The sequence below is a fragment of the Pipra filicauda genome, unplaced genomic scaffold (genome assembly GCF_003945595.2).
Source record: "Pipra filicauda isolate LSUMZ 115617 unplaced genomic scaffold, ASM394559v2 scaffold98_size3848907_pilon, whole genome shotgun sequence".
Lineage (NCBI taxonomy): Eukaryota > Metazoa > Chordata > Aves > Passeriformes > Pipridae > Pipra > Pipra filicauda.
The window spans coordinates 1,850,134-1,867,905 of record NW_024105186.1 but is presented as its reverse complement, the minus strand read 5'-3'; the positions used below and the strand labels follow the sequence as shown (position 1 = coordinate 1,867,905).

Below are 17,772 nucleotides of genomic sequence, written 5' to 3'. Positions count from 1 at the left end.
TGGTTCCCTTGAGACTCTCCTTCCTCTTCTCACCACTGAAAAAGGTGACTCAGCCCACTACCCAAAACGAAGAACAGATTCACACCGGATCCCAGAGAGTTCTGCAAAAGACAGCTCCTCCCAGGGAGCTCAGTACACTGCTCTCAATCCCAAAGGATACGCATCTCTGCCGGGGCAAACCAATGCCCTGTGAAGACAGTGGGGTGAAGAACCCTTACTGCCTTCCTTACAGGAGTCATACACATAGATGTGCCCACAGATCATCTTTCCAACAATTTTCCAGGCTCCTTCCAGGATCTAAGCATTCCTGGTAGTTGTTTGTCCCTCGCCTCTGGGATAAGCAGAAGCCTCTGAACCAGGACCTAACCAGAGAGGAGCCAATGACCTAGAAGCAAGTCACAGACAGGGGAAATTGTCCCCCCATGCTAACAGTCCTTCATGAAGTATCCTGCACAAGTGTGGATGAGGTTGCTGCTCTGTTACACTTAGAGAAAGTTTCCATCTAATCCAGTGCAAACCCCAGGATAGATTTGTCCGACAGCTCTGGCGTCAAACAAGCCCTCAGCTCTGAACATTGTGCAAACCAGGTCTCCAAAGGAGAGAGACATTTGTTCCCCTCCCAGATGGTTACAAATATCCCATGAGAACCTATGTCCCATGGTGGCTCCCCCTTTCTCACCTCTAGATTGCTCTACAGTATAGAGTTAAAATATATTTTATTTTTTAATATACTACCATTAGGGTGGATGGCACACTACAGTCAATAGAGATAATGTTCCTGACCTAAGAAAATTACAACTGAAATTAAGGCAAATCCATCAAAATATGACACAAAAGAGAGGGGTAATAACACAGCGCAAAAACAGCCACTCTAATAAGTGTTTTTCCACTGCATAAAATACACAATCATTATATTGATCCTTCTGCTTTGATTCCAATGAGTGAGAACAGACACTAATTACTTTCCTAAATTGGGGCCAAAACAGTGCACTTGTTATTTGGACGAGCAAGATGGTCTCAAGGCTTCAAATGTGCCATAAACCCACAGAACAAACCCCAAACTCGCAGCGTAAGCAAGACCATCTTCTTTATGGGAGCAAAGCTCTCTCTTCTCAACGGGAAGGGCTGTGTAATAAACCTGTCACATTGTGTAATATGCTGGAAAGGATTGCACGCTTCGTGGTGTGCTAAATTGTAGAGTTCCCATCGTCTAGCTTTAAAATAAAAATGAAAACAAGGATAAAAGATATTTCCCTCCATTGTTTCAATTTTATGTACAAACTGTATGGCAGAAATACGTGTGCATTTGGCACCATGGCTGAGTTCTCTGTTCCTGCAGCTGGGTCCCAGGCTAATCCTTATTTTAATGTAAATAAATGAGGCATCAGTTTTATCTCCCTCTCTCTCAGCAGTAACAATAAACCAGAGAAATCATCACTTCATTTCCATTTCCAGCGTCTAATGTGGAGCTGGGACTGAGCAAGGATGAGCCTGCAGGTCTGCAGGCCCACCAGTAACACCAAGGATGGACTGAAAAAAATAAAACTGGAAAAGGGAGGACACATTGCCCTACCCAGAAGAAATGTCAAGAGCTTGAGTCTTAGGTGCCCCTTCTCTTGGCAGGGCAGAGCTGGGAAGTGCATCGGGAGGGCGGCTGGACGTCTGCAGGACAAGTCATGGAAAGCACCTCTGAATGCCAGAGTGCTTTCCAGCTCAGTCTTGAAACCCATGTTCCTCTTGATCCGTTTACTGAAATTAGATTACGAACCATAAGGGGTTTACCCAGAGGTCTGATATAGGACTAATATTTTTTTAATAGTAATTAACATTTGATTTACAGTGTTCCAGGGAACATTTCCCAAGTACCTTGAAATAAAAAGTGTATAACTGACTTTAATTGGGGCCATGTTACAGTCACGCAGGAATGATGACTTGCATCAGAGCAAAATCTGACAGGACAGCATGTGATCAAAGGTAATGCATATAGGATCACCGATGGCCCTGGAGTAACAGCCAGGCTGCAAAATCACTCATGGGGCTCCACGGCCACCAAGGGTAGCAAGAATAGTTCAAGAGGCTTATAAACAACAACAGGCACAGGGCCCAGCAGCAGTCAGACGTTCACTCCCAGGGAGTCACAGCGTCTGTGACACCCTGGGCTTGCGTGTATCTCTGTTTTTTCTAAATGTCAAAAGGTAAAAAAAGTTATAACGGTTACAGACGTAAACATTTCTTTTCTGTGACGTTGATGGGGGAGCATTACCTTGAATTCCTTGAATACCCTTGGACTAATGTCAGACATGGTGGGAGCGTGCACTGACTGGAACATGCCACGGTTGGGGCAGCACAGGGTATTCCTTTGAATCAGCCACAGCTGTAGGATCACTGAACTGCTCCAAGCTGCCCACTCACCAGAGCCTGACCTGTCATGGACATGCACCTGGGGCAGAGCCACCCTCGTGCTGCCATCGTCCTCTTCATGGTGACACTGATCACATCTATTCGGCCACCCATTTCTAGGAACATTCGAGTTCTCTCCACTCCCCAGACTCAGTTGAAACTGGCCAATGTATTTAAAGGTTACATGGTAAGAATGCTCCAGAGAGACAAAGCATAATTGCATAATGCCAAGCAGGCTCCCAAATGGGAGTGAATAACTTTCATCGGGAACTTAACACCTTTGCTCAGTCTCTCCTGGAGCAGACTTGTTCACAGTCATCCTACATGCAGGGTTTCTTTCAGCAGCAGGAGAACATCCCACACATAAGCCACCACTCCTTGAGGAGGCTTTTACAGGAGCAGGAGAGGTGACAGCAAAGAAGCCCACCTGGCTGCTCCCATGGCCCAGGGCCTGGAGCTCACGGGCAGAGCTGTACAGGCTTGGTAAAGGCCAAGGGTCCCAGTGGAGATGGTGAGGTGGCTGCAGGACTGAGCACCATGGAAACAGAGAGCTGTGATGGAACCCACAGCACCTGGGAGCACAGTCCAGCCCTGCTCCCCACCAGGGAGCTGCCTCCCTTCAGCTGCCAGGCCACCCACCAAGGGAGCACAGGAGCAGGAGGTGCTTCCCACAGGATGGGGCCACCCCCCACTGCAGAGCCATAGGGTGATTAGTTGTGCCAAGGGAACACAGCTTTACTGAGAGACACTCCCATCTGCGAGATGCTACACTGCCCTGCTGAGGGGATCAGACCTTCCCTTGAGCCTTACAGTGAGTTACCCAAGGTATCTGGTCATTTGTCCTTACACCAAATACATTTTTGAATTTAAAAAAAAAAAACAAACCAAAAAAAAAACACCAGAATAAAATGCCAGAAACGAAACGACCTCACGTTCTTTCTCACTCTCTTTTTTTCCTTTCTCTTTCTTTTTTCTTTTTCTTTCTTTTCTCCTTTTCTTTTGGCTGAAAGAGTGTCAAGTGAAATAACATCCTGCAGCATTTGATTTTATTGCAAAAGCTGGGACAAATCTTGTCACCTTGACAGACCAATATTCAAGGCCTTGAGCTAGAATGGCCACAAGCCCCATGTGACACAGAGGGAGTCAGTAATTCCATGCTTTACTATTACAGGGTTTTTTTAATAGTCTCATCCATCATCATACGTTGGGACAAAACAATTCCACCTTAACCATATCCAAAAGTGCACAGACGTCTGGACTAATACTCAAAACAAACCTGGACTCCAACACTGAAAAAATGTCCCCAGAAAATAACGGTACATCGCAGCACTTGTGATATTTATCTGGAACAGGAGAATGTTTTGGAGATAATTTGCTTTACCTGCTACCTGAAGCAGTTCAATGGCATTTTCCTGCCAAGGTAAAATCACTTCACATGCAGGAGAGAGCACAGCAGCCCACACTTTGGGCACCACCAGCAGGACATGGAACCATTACTTCCTCTCTGCTCCTTCCCAGCACAGTCGGGGTGACAGGGTGGCCTTCGGAGGGGACAGTGTCAGGTTGGTGACCACCAGGTGGCAATCACGACACAGAAACACACCCCCTCCCCAAGGGGACCTCCGGGGACTAACACGTTGGCCCTGTGCAGGTGGCCACCCTGGGTGGCCAGTGCCACCACCAGATTCTTGGCCAGGGCATCCCACTTCTCCAGCCACACGTGGTCACTGTGAAGACCAGACTGTGCCATTAACTGTGCTTGGAAACCTGGTGCTGAACTTCCCAAGGCAAAAGGAAAGCCGAGGAAGGTGAATGACCTGGGAGAGTTCAGCTGCAGGATGGAGAGTACCTAGCAACACCCAAGGCATCCAGGGGACATGACTGCCAACTAAGCAGGGAGTTTCCCTTGTCCCACTTCCAGCAGACAGTGCAGGGTGATGACCTACAGGCTCTTTGTCCAGACACCTTCAAAACCGTGGTGATGCTGCCAAAGAGGTATTATGAATTTTGTGGGCAGAACTACGGGGTGCACCAAAACGTTCAGAAAACCAAGCATGTAATGAGCTACAGATCAGCTGCTTTTCCCTCCTTCAGGCCATGACAAGCAACACAGCTCATAAACAAGGCAACATGGCTTAAAAACAAGCTTATAAATGAGCCCAAAAGCAAACAGAAACTTTTGGGACCTTCAAGAGGTTTCCTTGTCTTTCCGTGTTTAAACGAGCATTATTTATGGCTAAAAACAATAAAGGGGTCACCAAGGTACTGTGCCCCCATCAACACAAGGCACTTACTGAAGTGCAACCGACTCCCAGAGGAAACAGCTACGGTGTGAAGACAATCATGGACATTTTCTTTCCTGACAACACCCTTCACATCTTGGAAACGACCAAACCAGAAAGATGAGAATATCCAATGTTGTCAGAAACACAGAGTAAAGACACACACATTAGCCAATAAAAAAGATATTAACCCATCCTCCTAATTTCCCCTGTTCCTGCTGAAAAGGGGGGTTGCTCATGACAAGAAGCCAAGCAGTACAATCACCCTCCAGTCTTTTCTCAGTTGGAGTCAAAGAAGACAAAGCAAATCTCTGCCAGTAAGAAACTTAGTCACAGTGAAGTTCACAGCACAGCCAGCCCCTAGTTAAGTGGGGCTCAAAGAGAGGCCACTGCAGTTCATGCACTGCAGTTTAACAAGGAAACACTGAGTGACTTCACGGCTCATGTGGTTCTCGAGGAGTACATGTGAAACTTGATATTACTGGGCAGACAAAGCAGCTACAGCTGATAACAAACTTAAACTCTGGGAAACAGGGACTTCAGTTTAGTTTACTTTTAGTTCAAGTAAACTCAAGATCTGTCTAGTGTCAGATCTGCACCAACATACCTTCTCTTAAAAATGTTTTCTGTAAGTTTTAAGTTTTACTAGTAGTTTGAGCTGAGGACTCTGAAACCTGCAGTGATGACAGTGTGCATCACCTGTGCTACCCCATCAGAATTGTTTTGCAAGGGGAAGAGCAAAGCTGGGCTTTATGCCCAACCCCCACTACTGCACATGGTCCAGAGATTACATCCAGGTCCCCATCACCTGTTTAAATTTGACCACAGTACTGCCATAGGTCAGAATCACCAACTAAGCCAGGACTACTTAGTTTTCCCCAAGATAACTGAATAGATTTATCAATGTCCATTCTTATTGAGACCCACTCAATAGAAACAGTGTGGCCACTCCAGCCACAGCTTGGCACACTGCACCTGTTCCAAAGAAAAGAGTGAAAATGCTGGAAACTAGTCTTCCTCATGGAGAGGCAAAATGAACTCGCAATCTGGATCCAGCCCAGCGTAGGTCATTTGTGTAGCCCTGGTTTAAAATCTCTTCCTTCACAGCAGTGCCTGCAATTTGAACTCTGAACAGCAATGACTCTACAGTGCCTGATGAAACACACAGAGTGCAACACCCTTCTCATATGCTTCAGGAGGGAATGAATCTTCTCTTGAATTCTAGTATCCTTCCTTGAAGCAACGTGACTTTAAAACCACAACAATCTGCGACTTCTTTCTACCTCTTATCAGTAAAGGCTTACAAACTAAAGATAAGCCTCACAGCTACTGATCATCTTCCTCTGGCAGAAGTGAAATGCCTACACACTGTGTACTACTCTTAAACACATGAAAGAAAGACAGGAAGGCTGCCAGCACCCCACGGTGTTTGTGCTGGTCAGGCTCAGCACGTGTGTGTGTGTGTGTTCCCTCTAGAACACGTGCTGGTTAATGCTGGCACATGCCAGCACACTGAAGCAAGCACTGGGAGAAACTAACACTTTGTAGCCATGAGCGATGAACTGTTCTTCATCTCATCATACTTTATCCAATAAATACCAGAGGGATACAAGGCAAGTGTCTTGTTAATAGATTTCTGTCTCTATTACTTGTATTACATTAAGTGAAATCTAGAATTCTGACTAGAAATCTCAGTCATCTCTACTTCCAGGGGCAGCCACGTACCCTGTTGCGAAGTTGCTGTCTTCTTTCCAGTCCACGATGCGACAGATGAAGAGCTTCTGTGAATATCCCTCAGGCCTGGTCACGAAGTCTGGAGGACAATCAGCCAAGGGCACATAGACCCTGGGCACTCTGTGGTCCACAGGTGAGAACATGGCACACCTCTTGAAGAGTTCACTGTTCCTGTCTGCCAGAAGTTTGATGAAACCTGTAGCTGCTCGGGAATGCTTCTTTTCCAAAATATAGACCACCTAGGAGAGGCAAAAGTTTCTACAGTTAATACCTTCAGAGAAAGTTATTTTCTTTAACAGAATAGGGATACACAGAGGCTTAGCAGAGTATCTGGAAAAGTCACAAGGTCTATATCTTATTTGCCCTATGTGTATGTGTGTGTGCATTTTTTAACTGAGTACCTATTTACAATGTGTTTTCCTTGCCATCTTGCTCATGGCTATAGAGGAGCTAAGTGCCTTCCAAGTGCTAGCTCTCTACAGCAATTTTCTTGATTACAGAACAAAACCAGACAAGAAGCAGATGCTTCCAAATGCAGGGAATTAGCCACAAAATACAAGCAACTCCTGTAAAATCTTTCATTTGTATCCTCGGCCTGTGATTCCAACAGTCAGCACAGAACAGGCCAGTCCAAAAACGGTGCCGCTGGCGGATCCAATGCTAACCACAGGAAAGGATGTGCTGTTGGGAATTTGGCAGTTCTCTCCTCCTCTCTGTGCTTTCTGAAGTTAGGGGTTATTTTACCTTTATACAAGATGGCTTTGAAAAGAATAATAAATTACAATATCACTAAATAATTGTTCCAGAGAGGTGTTCATCCAGGCTATATTTTTGTAGACCATAATAAATCACTGGATAACAGAAACATTATAGCCGATTTCCTAAGCTAATACTGAAGAGTCCTTCCAAAAGGTCTCAGGAGCTGCACCTCTGCACGATTCTGAGTGCTGGAATTGCCACATTGGATGAGACTGAAGCAGCCCAGCCAACAACAGGGACCAGAGTCAGAGACTGTAAGGGAAAGCACAAGACGTGGAAGAGACCTGACCCAGTCTGACCCAGCAGTCTCCTTTTCTGGTCTCTTAACATTTATAGATTGACTCAAATCTTGAATCAACAGCACTAGCAGCCTTTCCAAAATCTGTAAGAATTAATTCTGACAACTTTGGATATCCTGACACTCATATTAGTATCCAATCTTTTTCCTGAATCTTGCTAAGTAATTTTGCATGACAAACAAAGGGAATTTAACCTAGGATAATTGGTAAAAACAACAAGTCACTTGATTTTTATCAGATCAGACAATTACTCTCTTTGAAATGGGGAACAAGACTCAAAGATCAACAGATGGAGACTACAGGGAGGCCAGGGTTGGTCTCCTTCAGCCTTTGGGAGCACACGCGTGCTTGCTTGTCACTCTTCGTGGAGTTACCTTGGCCGTCCTTTGGAGAAACTCATCTGGGAGAAGCCTGGGATCATTCACCTTGGGTCCATCATCTTGCTTTGTTCTGTGCATACCACTGATCCCAGCTGCCTTTCCTGCATCAAACACACACAACAGCTACTGTAGAACATTTCCACGACAAATTCATGTTGGGCCTTTGCTGTAAACTACAATACAAGGTGCATGTAGTAGACTTTTTTGAAAGGAAGATCTCTGAAGTGATAGAATTGCCAAGAAAGAAGTAATTATTTCTCTAGACTACAACAGACAGTAGATATATGTTCACTTACCATGCACATCTGCTGAAAACCAACAAAAATCAAAATAAATCCCAACTTTGTAAGGAGGACTATACCAGCCATAATACATGAAATTCTAGAACACACATTCTGTTTACTAAATACTGAGAATTACATTAATTTCCTGGCATTTCTTAGTTGAAGCCATTAACTTACATAAGCAATTCTTTAAGTACATACATTCATTTAATATTCAATTTCCTTTAAAAACATTATGTAGGGTTATAAAATGTATGTTTATCTTTGAAACTGAAACCATAACTACTGAGCTGACCCTCTTCAGCTGTGGACCAGGATTATGAAAAGTCTTATAAAAGTAATCGCTGCATATGACCAAGAGCTCCCTTCTCCTGAAATCTCTGGACCAGATACTGATAATATTAAAATCAAGTGTCAACTAATTTCTAGTTTGAAATTTTCAAATATTCAAGTATGTGACTTGATGGCTGGCATTTAGTGTTTACAAACATCCAAAGCGATCTTTGCCATGGAAAAGGCTGGATTTGGTCCCTTCTTGAGCTGCCTCCCTGTTGAGTGCCTGTGGTTACTGCTCTGCCAGCATTTTTCAGATGGAAGCATCCAAGTGCTCTTGTCTGGAGCACTCGTGGAAGATGGCTGCCTTTTTCCATTTGTATGGCAATCACATCCATCTCAAGCACATGTGCTAAAATCAGGCCTTGAGTGTTCAAAAGAAATTTTGCTTTCCTAAGGAGAGACCGTGGCACCGACCGCCAGTTCCAAGGGACGTAGCTGTCACTGCTTTCCTTAGAAGACAAGAGATAAAGCAAGATTTCACTGAGGGCTGTGCTCCAGCAGGCCAACAGTGCTCGCCCATGTGAGAAAGCATCCAGGAGAACTGCGGTGACACGCAGACCCTGGCCCCCAGATGACACCCATCTGTCCCACAGAGACCCTCGAAGGAGGCTGCTGGTGACATGACGGATGGAGGGGCTGCGGGAGGGGCTGAGCAGTGCTGGGATGTTGGGATCAGTGCTCGGGGGAGCCGGGGGGAGCAGGAGGGGCAGCAGCTTCCCCGAGGGGAACGGCTGTGCACCACCATCACCAGGGCACGTTCACAGATGGTCGTGGGACAGCCTGGGCTGCCTTTGGGCAACGTTATCCCAGCAGTCGTTTGACAATGACAAACTCTGGTTCTCATATGCTGCTAATTATTCCCAGCTTTGCCTTCTGATACAAAGCTCTTCACACTTTGTTTCTCCCCAGAGATCTTTTTCTAAGTGATTTTACTTTTATTTTATCTTTATTGACTTGCTAGCAAGGCTGAGGGGAGAATGAACAGGTATTCAGGGGTTTAAATAAAAATGAACTTTCCTTAAAAAGCACCAGTAATAGAAGCAGAAAAAACATTTCTCTTTTACTTCTACTGAAATGAACTCAGACTTACCACAACCAGCATTACTAAGGGATAAAACCATCCAGAGTTTCACAGTGACAAACAAGTTGGGGGGGAAAAAATGCTTGGATAATCATAAGCAGTTTAAAAAGTGGGGATACCCAGGTTACCTCATCTGCTTACCTCCTCTAAGGTTTCTGCCAGCTAAAGGTCATATCAGGCAATCATTTAGCAAAGAATAAATGCAAGGAGCCATTTTGTTTTCTTATAAATTGTCAAGAGATCAGTTAACAGTTTATGGTGTGCCAACCATAAAGACAGCTTGGACAAAGAACAGGATGATCTGGAACAAAGAAACACTGGCAGGGCCAGAGGACAAGGGGAGGCTGGGAGCCTTCCAAAAGCCAGGCCTCCAGGCACACCTGCCACAAGCCCAGGGCTTTACTGGAGTGAACTCTCCCCAGGGAACAGCACATACTGGTTGGAAAAGAAGCCAGATCTAAACGTGTTTGGGGAAAAAAGAAGGAGCTGATTCACTCTTTCCCAGTGCAGCAGAACAGCAGCAGTGACTCAAGGTCCAGCAGGCATGAATGAAAAAAGCACCCGGAGTCACGTGAGGAACATGCCCTTATTAACTAACACTGCCTTCTTTCCACTTATCCCTCCAACTCCCAGTGCTCCAAAAAGCCACTTGGAAATTTTCACTGAAGCAGCTTTCCCTGTCAATAAGAAGCCAGCAGTGATGTCCTTGGGAAGTATCACACAAACACATGCAAAAGCACAGAAGCACCAGGATGCAGCTGTCACAGAGAGCACAGCAAATGGGAAAGCGGGCCTTCCATTGCCTGGGATAAAAAAACATTCAGGGCTGGGGCACTGCTCCCCATCCTGCTGAAGATGAGCCCCATGTGAACCCAGTACAGATACCAGAAAACATCTAAATTCCCACTGTGGCACATGGTAGAACTTGCCTTTTCCTTCACAGCCAAAATCAACCAGGGGCCTTTGGCTGGCTAGAGAGTATCTTCTTCAGTGGTCTCTCCAATTTCAGCATCCCTTCCCAAAAATCCTGGGATTACTAGAGACTCCAACAGACAGAGCCTGGGATCTACAACTATTCCATCAACAAAAAGAAAGAAGGAAGCGAATCCCAGCCAACTACTACTTCTTACACATGTTTTTTAATCACCTTCAGAATCTGAAACGTCATCACACACATTTACTAATGGGGAATGTTCCTGAAACAAAGGATGGGGAAGAAGAAACATGAGAAACTCTGTACTCCTGGAGCCAAGAGATGTGGACTTCTCTATAGCTTGTAGCTGCTCCCTTGGTAGTCAAAATTCTCTTGATACCAGGGCTACAACTAATGCTCAGAGGTCTACAATAGCAGAGTACCAGAAATAAGGATTCCCTGCCGCAAAATCTTCAGCTCAGAAAGGACAACTCTCGATATCCAAGGTCCAGCTGGCTCAGTTGTTAAATTACTGCACAGAAAGCTCAGTCACAACAGCCACAATCTGCCATGAGAGTCTGGTAGCCAAGTCCCCTGAATACACCTCTGACAGTCCCTCTCCTTCACTGCACATCCTCCTTCCCTCTAGTGAAGCTGGAACTTGGTGGTTGGGCAGAAGGAGCAGGTAAGAGGGACCCACTGGAGACTGGCGGACTAGAAGATCTGAGATACAGACATCTCCCACAACAGGGTAGAGGCATGGAGGCAATCCTAAAGGAGAGTTAACTTGTGAGAGGAGCAGAATTTTGAGCAGGGAAGGTGGGAAGAAACTCCTTGCATTATGCCAAACTAAAAATGAATTATTCTGACCCCTTTACTGCAGTGGTTATCCAATGACCATTCAATATTTCCACCCTGGGCAAAGACATGTTTTCTGAGAAAGATTTACTATGTTAGCTTGGGCAGTACTTCATAAGCTTATCTTACAGTGAAAACACACTTCAGCAACCAGGATCCAGTGAAACTGCATTATAATCTCAGTGTTTTCCTTTCAGCGATTAACTGACAAACCAAAACTGTAATAGTCTTACTTAAAAAAAAATTAGGCACTAGATACAAAAAGCAACTCAAATTAGTTATGTTATTACCAATGAAGTAGATCCAGGACACTTGGAATTTGCCTCCCTCTGTAAGGGAGTTTAGGCAAATTCAATACACACTTAGATTTGCCTGACAGGTATTCCAAGGTCAAACATTATTTTATTTTTAAATCCCCCCAAATTTCCTTCTACAATTCAATTACCACGACATTAAAAGGTAGCCAAATGGACCAAAAATCATCAGACTAGAATTCTGATTACTTGTGACAGATCCAAAATTATTTTCACTAGGTTTGCATTGGTCACTGTGGAAATTTGCAATTCTGTCCAAAAAGAATACAATTAAAGATGCAATATCCACTTGCAAATGAAAATATATCACAGTTTCAGATCTCAAACACAACTTACTGAAAGAAAAAAAGAAATATCTCTCCCTGGATGGAAAAAAACAAGTTTTTTTAAGAAAATAGTTCAATGTTTGCTACTTCAGCTAGAAAAAAATATGTACTTGAGAAGTTGGGTTACTCTACATGGGAGTATTTAAGAATCCCATCAGAAGGCATTATTGATATGAAACTTTTCAAAAAGAAAATACTGTTCTTCAGCTCAGTGCTCAGATACCAGCACAGCTGTAAACCTTTCAATGGCAAAGTCTACTACTTACTAATGAAGCAACAACAGGTTCTCTGATATCTGCTTCATGAAGCAGTTTTCAGCATATTATGTCTTAGCACCAAATACATAAGTGGTGTAAAACAGACCAATTTATTATAAATATCTCCAGGACTGCATGGCATACTCAAAAAGGATGTGTTTTTGGAATTCTGTCTACATCAGTACACAAGAGACATTAGGAAATTAAACCTCCCTTCAACTAAAAGGTGATACATTCACATGCATGCCCTGATTTGCCCAGGTTGCACTATTCTGCTACAATCTTCATTTTTAGGGACAATGAGAAGGAAACGTTGCTGTTTAGAAGAAAGTACAAGGTCTCTTCACATTCTGCAGTTGATATTTATTGGCACAGAACAGTTTTTTCCTCCAGAACACAAACCTACCAAAAGGGAGGGAGGAAGCAAAGTGCCATTTCACTTGGTACCAGGTACTATCCAAAACTGGAATCTATTTTAAACAGGCTATAAGAAGGCTCACTTAGGAAACCGTCATGCAAGAAGCAGTACTCTGTGAGTATTTATATCTCCAGACACTGAGCTTTCCACCTGTGATGGAGGAAAGACAGGTATTTCACTGTGATGAGACTGTTAGGCCAACAGCTTTGGAATTTAACACATGCAGCCTGTCCAAAATCAGCCTAACAGCTCCCGTGTGCAATGGAAGAGAGCTCTGCAGGTAAGAAGCAAAGCAGCTACAAACCATCAGTACTCCTGAGCTGTCTCATCCCAGAGTTGTGTGTCTAATGAACAGTACTAACCTCCTTAGAGATGTTTATTTTTGAATACTCATTTAAGCAAAATCACCCTGCCACAGCTGTTCATGTCTTAACACCTGAGCTCACACACCTGCCTGCCCAAAGGCACACTGAAGACGAGGACCAGGAGACTCAGATGATTAGCATCAAGACTTTTAAAGATGCACAAGTGAGAGAGAGGAGGCCCTCAAAGAGGGAGAGGAAAGGCATTATAACAGATGTGTACAGCACAGATAAGGATCTGCAGTAACACTGAGCAAAGGCAACGTGAAGAGGTGAGTACAGCTGGCTTCCTTAGACACGCGAGGCAGCCAAGCGTGTAATTATTTACTCATATTTAGCCACCTCCACAAGGAGGGATGGAGGAGATGGCAGAAAGATGAGACAAGAGTGTCACTTTTCCTTAGAATCCTCCAAGCCTGATCCACAACAAAGATCAAGACAATTTTGGGAAGCTGCCATCTACCCCCAGCAGATCCAATCATAGCTGTCTCAGTAGCCCACATAACATTACTACAATCACAGCATGGGTACTCAGGGCTCCTGGCCCTCACATGTCCTTGAGAAGCTGCCAGTCAACATAGGGGTTGGAAGTTTTACTGCAACAGAATTAAACCTACAAAAAAACAGGTAGAGTTGCAGTCTACATAAATACAGTTTTATTACATTAATGGCAACCAAAATTAAAATGTTACAAAAACAATTCCATTGAGTATTTTGCCTATTTACTTAATATTTTTCCTTCCTGCATGTGCATTTGTTCCTAAAGCCTGTGTGTCCAATATTACTATTCCATGGAAAATATGCTAGCTGAATGAATCCTAATCTGTTTCATCCTGGAAATCTTGCTGCTAACAATGGCTGTACTCTGTTTATCTCCACACCCACCATTCACTCTCAGTATCGTGCCCTCTCACTTACTTGACCTAAACTTGTAATTCAAAGGAAAAACATAGGTGAACTCAGGAACATATTTTAATATGCTGAATTTAATCTAATTCCTGTTACCTAATTGCCTAAGTAATTTATTTTTTTGCCATACTTAGGAAGTCATTTGGGGGTCAAGATAACTTACTAGGGAAGAACAGCATAAGGAATTTTCCCAATATTAACTTCCATTGCAGGCTTCAGCTGTGCAACAAAAGAATAACTGGAGCTTTTTCAGTCTGTAGCATTTAATCAATGCAACCGTAAAGTCCAATTTGTTCAAAACCAGTAGAACACATCTCTTCAGTTGCTATACTGTTTATTCTGCTAGAAATCTATGCTCTCATTTAAGAAAAGTTATAGCAACAACCAAAAGAGCTGGATCCAGAGACCCACAAACATGAACTCAGGATAAACTAATAGAGAGCTGTCTCGAGCAGCTGAAATGGCTCCAGCTCCTCTGCTGGCTTTCCAGGCTTCAGCAGAGTGAAACTGATCCGATTTTTGACAGTTCCACCTCAAGGATTTCTATTAAAAGCCGTGTAACTGAGAAGATTTCCTGGTGAGCTTTCACTCCGCTGTGGCCTAGAAATGTTCAGAGCTATGCAGTGGAGACGATCCATCTCCAGAAAGCTGCAGGCTAGGAAAGAACAGTGAAGACTTCTTAAAAGCACTCAGAGTGAACAGGAGTCTCTGAAGAGGAGGGAGAAGAACACTTGTTCCTTCCAGTGGCCAGTGATGTTGGTGGACTCTGAATTTGCCAGAGACTTCATGGCAGCTAAACTGAAAGAAGGGGGAACCTGAGCAGAGCAGAGGGTGAGCATGTGGTCCAGACTTCTGTCATCCTTTCCCTACCTGAGCTGGCCAAGGACAGGAATAGTAGTAACTCTCTGAACTCTGCCTGTGCCAGTAGGAGACACTGCTAACTGCAGAAGAACTCCAGGCACCAGAGGAAGGCACAAAAGGCAGGTAGGCACCTTGTCAAGCTTAAAAAAAAGAGAGAGGACACAAAAGAGGACGTGAAATTACATGAGAAGGTGCAGAAGTGCAAAACAGAGACTAAAATATATACTATAAATGCATTTCTCTCCTTAGCTAGAGAGATCCAAAAACCTTTCTAAGCACTGACTCTACAGCATCATCTTGAGAAAAGAATGGCTTGATGCATTATTACACAACCCTAGCTCAACCATAGTGAAGTTACCAAATGCCACCACCTCTGTTGAGCCAAGCAAACCTGAAATACTCAAAGTACAGCCTCCAGTCAGCAGCAGTGTGGACACCAAGCAATTTTATCTTATCACTTCTGACCTTAGCAGGCTACTAGAGACTGACAGTCACATTTGACTTGAAAAGAGATTGACCAGTATCCACCTGGCAAATGACAGGGAGACAGTTGCAAGTTCTGCAGCAGCTCCAGCCCAGATTCTGTTGACTCTACTCATTATCCATCAGTTATTCAGTTCATATGAGTTTACTCTGCCTGTAAATGAGCTATTTCTATTCAAATTTCATTACGTCAAGGCAGTGAGTAAGCTTTGGACATTCACATATCCAAACTCTGATTTGTACAAGGGTAGGTGTAAGTGGAAATCCTGAACAAACACAACTATCTGATCGCTGCCAGGGCAGCCAGTCCACCAGCTTGATGACTTCCACCCCGTGGGAAGCAGGATATTCTGTGTATCTGGTATAGTAAGATCTCCCATGAGAAGAGCTGAAAAAAGCCAAGCAAACTAGTTTGACAAGGATAGCTTTTGGCATAGTGACACAGTTTTACAAACTTTTATTTGAATATCTTTGTGCTAAGAAGGGCTGAGGCACTTTTATGAGTGTAGCTGCCCTTCTCACAAGTGGAAGTAGCTGCTACTGTTCAATTGCTGATGTTGCTTTATCAGAGTAATCTAATTCCAATATTTAACAAGAGACAGCTCACATTTGTATGAAACTCGTGACACACAAGTCTGTGTAGGGATACAGCATCGTAAAGCATTCTGTACAGAACATTTTGCACTTTTCCCAGGTTGAGAGGATACAGAGAGGTTTTAATTTTTATTACATATCGAAATAGAAGATAAAGAAAATCCTTCTACTGCAGTGAAAAGTCACAGAAATAATGTATTCTAGCTCAGTACTAAGTGATAAAAGTTACATGACCTCTGTTGCAGTAGTCAATGTGAATGAGGATTAAGGAAAAGAATTACAGGCCTAGCAAAGGTCATGTGAACTGGTGGATGACTTCTGTGGATAGCAGTGACAGAGAATAAGTTGGGGTCTCAGGGTAAAACACAGTGGACTTGCACGTCAGTACCAAGCACTACAGAGTATTAATTTTTTCTGTGTATACACCGGTGTTCAGAGTCGTGTCAGGATGCTACTGCCTTGTTCCCTGCCTGCATTTCAACGAGACACAGAAACACCAGAGAGGGTTTGAAGGACACCACTAAGGGAGCTGAGAAACTTTCTTCAGGGTGCTCGTTCTTACTGTCTTTGTAAGGAAAAAATACAGAGAGAAAGTTTATTCAGCATGTAAAGACATTTACACTTGGAAATAGAGCTGAAAATGCAAGAGGAAAGAAATTTTAAGCTTTGCGATCAAAGCTTAACATTCAGACAATTTAACTTTGGAACAGGACAATATTGCTCCTTGTGTAGAACAGTGTGATGGGGAAGAAAGTGGCTCGTCACTTCCTACACCAGAGACTTTTCTGAGGATAATCTTTAACCCAACATCTTTGCAAGGAGAGTCCAGAAAAGTGGAGCAAACTCGTTTGACCAGAACTACTTCTGGCAGAGTGACACCAGTTATGAATTTCTATTTAAATATCCTTGAGCAAAGCAAGACTGACGCACTTTTATGAGCACAAGAACTTTCAGAAAGTACACAGGCTGAGAATTAGGCTGAATGTGAAGGTCTCTTCCCTCCTGTGGACTTCTCTCTTGCTCATCCCATTTTTTCTGGGGTCTTAGGAAGAGAAGGGCAGGAAGCACAGCTCTCATAACAGCAGCACTTAGTGAAGACAGATCCAACATCTGAGTCTCAGCCTGCATACTTGTGCATAATAACAATTTCTACCAGTTTACCCTAAGCCCCAAGGAGGCACAGGAAGTCCAACGTACAATGACTTCAGGGAAATTCAGTCCCTCAAATCTGGGCCATAATCAGCGTACACGATGTTTCATGCTTCAGAGCTTCTCACAGCAAGGGCCAATCCCAAAATTCTTTGCTCCAGCATGTAACTAGAGATGGAGGGGTGACTGTGCCCTGAAGAGGAACAGAGCCACGACCAGGGATGGGACATAGGCCAGAGTAGAAAAGACATCAAAACAGGCTGCACTCCCAGCATGACCCAGAGTGCTCTTATTCGAATGGCACATCTACTTTTATTCTTCATGGTTCATTCTGACCATCAGCAGCAGAATAAATGAGCCAGCAGAGAAATTGCACAATTCTATGTCAGAAAGGATAAAAGGCATCTTGCAATTGAGAGCAGCAATTTGCAGAGCTTGTGTTCATGCACAAAGATTTGAAAACCATCTCAACACAGTTCTGGGTTTTTTGCCCAGAATAAGCAAAATTTACTTATGATTCTATTACAGTAGTTACCAATATTTTTCACCTCCAGAAATCTGGTGGATTTCTGGTTTAGTTTTAATTTTGGGCAGGTCTTATATATATATGGGTCCTTTTAAACATACGTACACATATACACACATATATGTATGCAAATACATACATAAAGTGCTCATGGGAACATAATAAACTGTTCCCTGATTTTATTTCACTTAATATAATATCCTTGATGGCAATTTTGTCCAGCTTGAAACCTTCAAAAAAAACCTTC

The 17,772-nt window shown here is 43.6% G+C and overlaps 1 protein-coding gene across 3 annotated transcripts in view; it reads right to left on the bottom strand.

Moving 5' to 3' along the window:
* Positions 1–17,772, bottom strand: part of DIS3L2 (DIS3 like 3'-5' exoribonuclease 2) — a 183,835-nt gene that overhangs the window by 105,878 nt on the left and 60,185 nt on the right. For all 3 annotated transcript variants that reach the window (XM_027751111.2, XM_039377985.1, XM_027751112.2), the window contains exons 8-9: positions 7,849–7,955; positions 6,408–6,655 (exon numbers count right to left, since the gene is read on the bottom strand). In XM_027751111.2, the coding sequence (XP_027606912.1) occupies positions 6,408–6,655; positions 7,849–7,955 (355 nt within the window). The remainder of the gene's footprint in view (positions 1–6,407; positions 6,656–7,848; positions 7,956–17,772) is intronic.